Source organism: Hyalella azteca, unplaced genomic scaffold (assembly GCF_000764305.2).
Source record: "Hyalella azteca isolate HAZT.00-mixed unplaced genomic scaffold, Hazt_2.0.2 contig6305, whole genome shotgun sequence".
NCBI classification, from domain to species: domain Eukaryota; kingdom Metazoa; phylum Arthropoda; class Malacostraca; order Amphipoda; family Hyalellidae; genus Hyalella; species Hyalella azteca.
Genome location: NW_025936468.1, coordinates 131,949 through 139,691, shown reverse-complemented (window position 1 = coordinate 139,691; position 7,743 = coordinate 131,949). Strand labels below are relative to the sequence as shown.

The 7,743-nt window shown below is 37.6% G+C and overlaps 2 protein-coding genes across 2 annotated transcripts; both read left to right on the top strand.

Moving 5' to 3' along the window:
- Positions 1-1,064: 1,064 nt before the first annotated feature.
- On the top strand, positions 1,065-2,905 carry LOC108672495 (cubilin-like; the record flags this gene model as incomplete). Its single annotated transcript, XM_018160166.2, has 4 exons — positions 1,065-1,163; positions 1,821-1,977; positions 2,249-2,398; positions 2,795-2,905. Coding segments are annotated over 4 exons (410 nt in total), but the record flags the coding sequence as incomplete, so codon positions are not given.
- A 3,358-nt stretch (positions 2,906-6,263) lies between these two features.
- LOC108672483 lies at positions 6,264-7,743 on the top strand. Its single transcript, XM_018160154.1, has 2 exons — positions 6,264-6,293; positions 7,384-7,743. The coding sequence occupies exons 1-2, from the start codon at positions 6,264-6,266 to the stop codon at positions 7,741-7,743; spliced, it is 390 nt and encodes a 129-aa protein (XP_018015643.1).

Here is a 7,743-nt window from a genome sequence, read left to right as displayed (position 1 = left end):
CAGTAAGACACCGCGAGCCAGCGGTGGGGCGCTCAGGAACAATCACCCTATAGGAGCGCGAAATCCCATAGGATTTCTGACGAGTATAGACAATGGTAGCATAAGTGTAGCACTTCTGTCCCCAAAATTATTGTGATCGAATATTATTCAGAGGTCCTGATCAGGCGCCCCTACGACCAATGCTACATATTGGCTCGTAATATTTCGTGTTAGTTTCAATTTATTCAAGTTGACGGGCAAATATCTAGCCCTAAAGAAAACGCTCACAGCACATTTAGCTCTCATTTTAAGTTAACACTGAAAGCATATTTTAATGTGGCGCATGTTAAATGTTTGCAACCGTTGCCAACTTGCCAGATAATATTGTATTACATTATGAGCCTTTTAGAGGCTTTAAATAAAAATTACTAACTATAAATATTTGATGAAACTACAAGTAGTTGCGTACCACTTAATTGAAAGGCCCTCGTGCACCACCAGGGTGCGCGTACCACTGTTTGGGTGGTTACAGGTATACTTTTTAAACTGTTTTATCTGTGAAATAATTTCATTAAGTATATTTTGCATGATCGTCATTCTGGTCAACAGCGGTGAATATATTATGCACACAAAAAATAAAATAATAAAAGTATGTTAAAAAAATTAGTGACTATTAGATGTGATCACTTTCTTTCCCTCGATTTGCTGGTTGTTCTCTTTACCTTTCTTGAGCTGGGAAATTATGTTTACGATTCGGTAAAATTAATCATCAGGATATCCGTTATTTCTATCACAGTGACACTCACATTTTCCAGTTTCAAATTATTATTCTTTTCTGTGGCTCGAGGCCATATACTGTATGTGCCTGCTGGCTCCCATACCTTGACAGGCAATTGCTGGGATATCTTTAACTCCCTTCATATGTTTGGATCTTACATAATATAGATGATAAAGAGACCATGAAAATAAATTCTTGACTTTCAATAAACTTTGATCTAATACAGACATGATACACGCTTTACCTTGCTAACAATTTTGATCTATCGTTTACATTATCGTCGCTAAACACTCACATTTCATCACAGATGCTCTGATAAAGCAGCTCTCTCCGTACACTTCCGTCATCTCAAACTCTGGTGCAGAGGTCGTCTCTCCTGGCTACCCCGACAAGGCGCCAGCGAACGGTATGTAATTCTTAGCAATTGTTTTGATTGGAAAAGTTTAATTGACAATTTTTCATGGTGCTTCAACTTAATGAGTAGTGAGTATCATGGCAATATAAGTAAAATGAGTGACGGTGCGGCTGCTTTCCTTCTGAATCAGTTTTTAACGTGATTCAAATGTTCTAAATCATGCTAAATGGCGCTTGTTTCAGCGTTGATTCGACTAGAGAATACCTAGTGAGTTGGTGGTATGACTATGAAGATATAATTAATGAGACGTCGTTGCATATTTTCAGCGAGCATTTTGTCAGCAAACTGACAAAAGAACAAGAATGTGTTCGAAAAACAAGAATGTCTGTTTTATCGAGCAGCTGTGTAACCTAAAATTAATTATTTCTATACTGTCTGTGTTCTATCGAGCAACTGTATGCCCAAAAAATTATTATTTCTATACTTTTGTGTTCTATCGAGCAACTGTATGCCCTAAAAATTGATTATTTCTATACTTTCTGTGTTCTATCGAGCAACTGTATGCCCTAAAAATTATTATTTCTATACTGTCTGTGTTCTTTCGAGCAACTGTATGCCCTAAAAATTATCATTTCTATGCTGTCAATGTCCTATATGGTAACTGTATGAACAAAGTATGATAACTCCTACATAATTTAATTTTTCCAGAAACGCAGTACACGCAGGTTGTCCGTGCTGAGAAGTGCCAGCGAGCGGTGCTGACGTTCCAAGACTTCCATATAGAGCCGCGCAGTGCCATCAATAATCGCTGCGCCTTCAGCTACCTCGAGATCCGCTCAGACGTTTCAGTGCCGGAGGGGAAAATGTATGGCTTGTTTTTTCGTGGTTCTTGATTCACGTATGAATGAAGTAAATTCATTCACTCATTCATTTACTTATTGCCTGTTGCGGTGTGATATCAAAATATCTTGTATTTTCATCAATTAATCACGATTAAAGTTTAAAAAATTCCCTGTATTAACTGCTGAAAAAATTCACAAAGTAGTTCAATGTAGAGGATTAGCAATCAAGTGTTTGGTCTGCATTATGGAAGCTTTATTAAAATGCAATAATTTTTTTCGAATATAATTTTTTAGATTTTGCGGTAAAGAAATTGAGAAAGGAACAGCGTTCAAAAGTGACAAGTCAGAGCTCATCCTGCATTACATGAACCATGAATACATTAAGAAAAACGGATACAGAGGCTACAAGGCTACTTTCACCACCGAGAACATACCTGACTGCAGGTAGGAGTTGAAAATAACGGATGTGTTCTTTATGATGTTAATTGAGAGATATGGATTATTCACGAGTTCCAGAGAATTTGTAATCATGTTTGAAAATATAACAGGCAAGAAGTTTTTCTGCGGCATTCGAGCTAAATTAGAAATAAGCAACTTCACTGCGTGGCACTCGTAGAGTAAACTTCTATTTTGCAAGCAATTCTAGCCCAATGAGTTTTCGTGTTGGTTTTCCTTCGTAAACTGGCTTCCTACGCCAGGTATAAGCACATAATTTTCATGTCTACAGACTACAGTTATTTGTGTATTGTCCACATTATACCTGTTTTGTATGCCTGTAGCAAACGTATGTTTCAGTCTGCCGGAATAAATTGACTCAGTTATAATTTCTTGATTTTACAGTTGATTGGGTTTGATCCACCGGCTGGAATGTCATGGGAACTGGAGACCACAAGGAACATTAAGTAAATAGAGTTGTGTTTTTGAAGCGTGTGAAAAATTACTTGCAAGTTCTATTCTTGTTTCATTTTAAAGACCAAACTACAACTAGCGTTACTTGTAATTTCCGTGTACAAGATTATCCCAAGGAAATCTCGTTTGGAAGCAGACCTTTACTTTGCTAGGACGTGATTTTGATCTTTAAGAATTTCTTACTCTCAATTCTTGCTTTCAATATTATGTTATTCAACAATTTTTCCCATCATTGCGAATAACCTGGGAGCGGCTAACGGATGAATTCAGTGCGTGTTGTAGCTCCTTTATAAGAATATCAGCTATTTTTCGTACGCGAATAAATGGACGGAAACATGCATTAGAACGAATGACATAAAAATCGGCGTTAACAACACAAAGGTGTGAGGAGGGAAAGCAGAGAATTAATAACACATATTTATTAATGATATGTCTAGCAGAAAGTTCTCACGTTCGTTATATATCGTTATGTTGCTATTAACAACAAATATTAACAAGCCATGGTTATGATATTTCGTTAAACATAGATTAGTTTTCTTTTATTAAGAATCGAACTTATTTCATTGAATCAAATTTATTTATTGACTCGAAGTTATTGATTATCGCGAATCATTATTAGAAAACGAGAGCTTGTCCCTTGTGACTTGCATCTTGAGTTGGACTCTGAGTCACTTTCTCAGGCTATGCTCAGGCTCTTCATCAGGCTATGCATGGAGCTTAATTACACTTTGATTGAATTTCCTCGACTCTCGCAAGCACGTATGCTATAACATCGATTTTTCATTCAACATTTCGTCAATCGCACATCCATACACGCAATTCTATTTACCATATAATAGTCATATTGTGAATAATCGTCTTATGACATTTCTTAAATAGCATAGTCAATTTTACATTGATCATACATGCCATAGTTTGACTATTTAAGTTATACAACATTTATTTTATACTCTATATATTGTAATATTTGAGCAACGTGAATTTATCACGATGACAATTCATCTCAATAACAGTCTTACTGACCTCTTACTGACAACTCATTTTTGTGCATACGTAATGGCGTGCAGTAGTCAAGTTATTATGTTAATACATCTTGTTATATGCTAAAAGAATTAACATTATACAGTCTTTCATCGTGAAACATCGTTACACTTTATTACATTCAATACTATGATTGAAGACGTGCGATTTTTGGTAACGTAATAGTAATAACGTAACGTTTTCAACGTGGTAACCCCGTTATTAGAGTTTAGAGACTGCATTGCTCAGTTTACCCTCTTTCAAGAAAAATAATCACAGTACGCATTAATATGTTTGTATCAATGGAATTCTTATTTAAGTAATAATTCTTTTACATTAAATACAGTAACGTGAGTACGTTCTCTGAGAACGGTATCATTACCTTCGTGCAATTTAAGCAAATGATAAAAATCGTTCGTCAATGAAAAAGTCGTTCGTCAAGATAACTTGATCTGCGGTCACCGAGTTTCTGTCATCTCAGGCCTGCTGCTAGTGCTGTATCGTAGCATGCTCAGCCACGTGGCCTTCGCCTTTGATCTCTGTGTGAACGTTTTCACTCACATGCGCTTTACGTTCACGCACGTCGTTGCTCAAAGTACCATTGGTACAGCAACAGCATTTGTAGTTTGCTTTGCTCGTTATGTTACCGTTATTCACGTGGAATTTATTAACGTGTTATGATGTTTCACGAGTTAATGCTGAATTAGATGAATTTATTATAGAAAACGGCGTTCGGATGATTTCGTATATACGAAAATAAACATTCGCTTTTAACAAATCAACATTTGAACAGAGCAAATGAACATTTGCAACGTTCATTAAAGCTTCAGTGATTAGTAATGACTAGCATAATTAAATGAACCATAGTTCAGCTGCTACTTCATTTTTAAGTTGCATATACTTTAGGCGATTACGTCACACGATTCAAAGACTTGCCTAGACGTTAATGATATAATCAGCCCGTTGATTCCAACGCTTTTAGCCATGCTAAGTTAAAAAAAACATGCAAACTTCAATGAAGTTTGCATAGGATTATTTATAATCTTTTGTAAGTGCGCCTCATTATTCATTAGCATTAACGGCGTCACTGCCGTATTACTTTTAGACGTCACTTTTAGAATTCGTCAATTCTTTAATCAAGGCTGTAACAGCATGAAGTTCATTAGTGAGAATCGGCTTTATAGTTTGGAAAACTCGTCATGCTAATTTATTAATTTAGCATCTGACTCTAACCTCACAGTATTTATTTACCGACTTAGGAACGATTAGGACTTATTCAAAATTTCCTCTTGATTTGTTAAGAATTTAAGGCCTAGAATTTAAATTTAAATCGAAAAATGCTTAATTTGATGTGGTAATTTGAATACCGGAGTAGTAAATTCATCAATACTGAATGTAAATCGAATAGAATTCTGTTTAGATTTTACGCAAGATTTACTAAATTTGGTTTTAATTGACGTGGTCCATCAAAATAGAGGGTTCAAACAGTGAATGAACACTGAATCGTCACCTTCGATGAAGTTTGTATAGTTTTTTTTCGAAAAATTTATAGATTTACGATAACTAAGTTATTCTAACGTTATTAATGGCTCTAAGCCGGAAATTTTGTCCGATCGCACAGTAACGCTGTTACAGGTATCAAATAACTTACCGGAACCCAATAAAATTACCCCTCCATCACTACTGTTGGAGCCTACAATCTTGTGCACCTTCTAATCTAGGTAGTAGAGTAGTTACTGAAGCGGTTTCGTCAGAAGACGCCACGCCTATAAAGATTAAACGTAATTATAGTATATTAGTATAGCAGTACCGGCGTTGATTAGTTTATTCGACCTGTTGCTATTCTGAACCGCACAGAATACTCACATCTTGTTGAGGTCTCAAAAATGCAGCTAACTGCCCCATATTTGCTGTGCTCAACCGCCCGGCCTCGTTGCCGATTTTGACAAGAACTGTAGCAGGTAGCAGAAACCCCAGCTCGCTGCTCCAATCTTGGTGCTCATAAGTAAACACGGTGCCATTCAGACATCTAAGACGTCCTGCTAATCTCCAACTGGACGAAGAGGTTCAATAATCTAACACTATGTTCACGTCATTGAGCAACAAAGTTCCAATTAGTGATCCAATCTGTACATCGGCAATAGAAAAATAAGCACTTAGGAGGCTATAATAAATATAATGCAGGTCAATATAATACACTTATAGACAAAAATACACAAGCTAGTATTTGATTAACCAAGGGCAGAACAGGTAATTCGACGACTGGACTCCCGACACTTCCGCAGTCGCGCGAATAGCGGCCCGCCATGCAAGAAACTCTCCATTCACAATCTACTATATAGCTGGTGTTGCCATATATTAAGTGAATTATGTAATCAAAATGATAATGAACTACGTCCACAGTTATACGGTGAACTAGCATCTGTAGCCCTAATGTGCATCGTGCTCCATATTTCGATGGCGCAATCCCTTTATGACTGTAATTCATAACCTGTAAATGTTCACAGTTTCCATAAATTGAAGATGCAAAATTAGCTACCATGACATAGTTCAAATACATGAATCTCAGTTTTACACAGTTTGACTTATAGGTTGGTATCAGCGTTCACAGAAATACATAGAGCTAGATCAAGCAAATGTATGACCATAAACCTAATGACTTTGATAGTATTTTCGAACTGTTGCTTTTCCACGAACCTTTTGAGGCAACTTCGTGTGACTACTGCTAGCAGGAAGTGAATTCAACCCCCGTCGTTATGGTTCTTAAAAATAAAATAAAAAAATCAGCGGGCTATTTTTGTGTTTTGGCGGTAACGACGGTTGCCAGCGTAAGACCATTTTCCACTTATCATTAATATTTTCTTGTGTCGTCATTTATTGCTCGAAATGCATTATAATATTATGAAATGATGAACTCATAACCAAAGAAGCCGTCATCAACAGTCAATATCTGGATCTGCAGAGGTTAGACCTCCTGCGTTTTATCCTTTTTCCATTCGAGACGAGACAACAGAATCTGTCCCGGTTAGCAATAGAAGCAGGGACAATTCCCAGTACTCCGTGGGAATTCCGGGACAATACCGAGAAGCGACGTCCCGGTTTAAAAAGAAGTTTTGAACTTTCCCGGAAATTTCATCTTTTATAACAAGACATAGCGAGACACAGCGAGTATTTTAATCCCTAATATGTAATTAGAATAATGAATTAATTAAGACATTACCTGATCAACGTTTTGTCTGTACAATGTTTCAGGCAAATTACTAGGTAAAATGACATCGTTATTGTCCATCTAGCTAATTTGAAGGGCCGAAGTGAAATTGAATACACAACAAATTGTTTGAAATGAGCAGCTGGAGGATTTATGATTTCTAAGTCCTTGCAGCAACGTTAATTTTTGCGTTGCTTCATATTCGATTTAAACTAAAGCAGGTAGGTATTAATCGTCACTAATTTACCGGGCTAGTGACCTAGTGTACTAAGCTAGTGACCTCGCGTACCAGGCTTGTGACCTCGCGTACCAGGCTAGTTACCATGTGTACCAGACTAGTGACCTCGCGTACCAGGCTAGTTACCTCGCGTACCAGGCTAGTGACCTCGCGTACCAGGCTAGTTACCATGTGTACCAGACTAGTGACCTCGCGTACCAGGTTAGTTACCTCGCGTACCAGGCTAGTGACCTCGCGTACCAGGCTAGTTACCATGTGTACCAGACTAGTGACCTCGCGTACCAGGCTAGTGACCTCGCGTACCAGGCTAGTGACCTCGCGCACCAGGCTAGTGACCTCGCGTACCAGGCTAGTGACCTCGCGTACCAGGCTAGTGACCGGTTTCTGGGGTTAATAGCGAGTATCGGCCAGTAG

Excerpts from the sequence above, each read along its gene's own strand:
- LOC108672483 (XM_018160154.1), top strand. The coding sequence starts at position 6,264 with ATGATAATGAACTACGTCCACAGTTATACG. Across the intron at positions 6,294-7,383 it reads ACTACGTCCACAGTTATACG|GCTTGTGACCTCGCGTACCA; the intron begins GTGAACTAGCAT and ends CTCGCGTACCAG.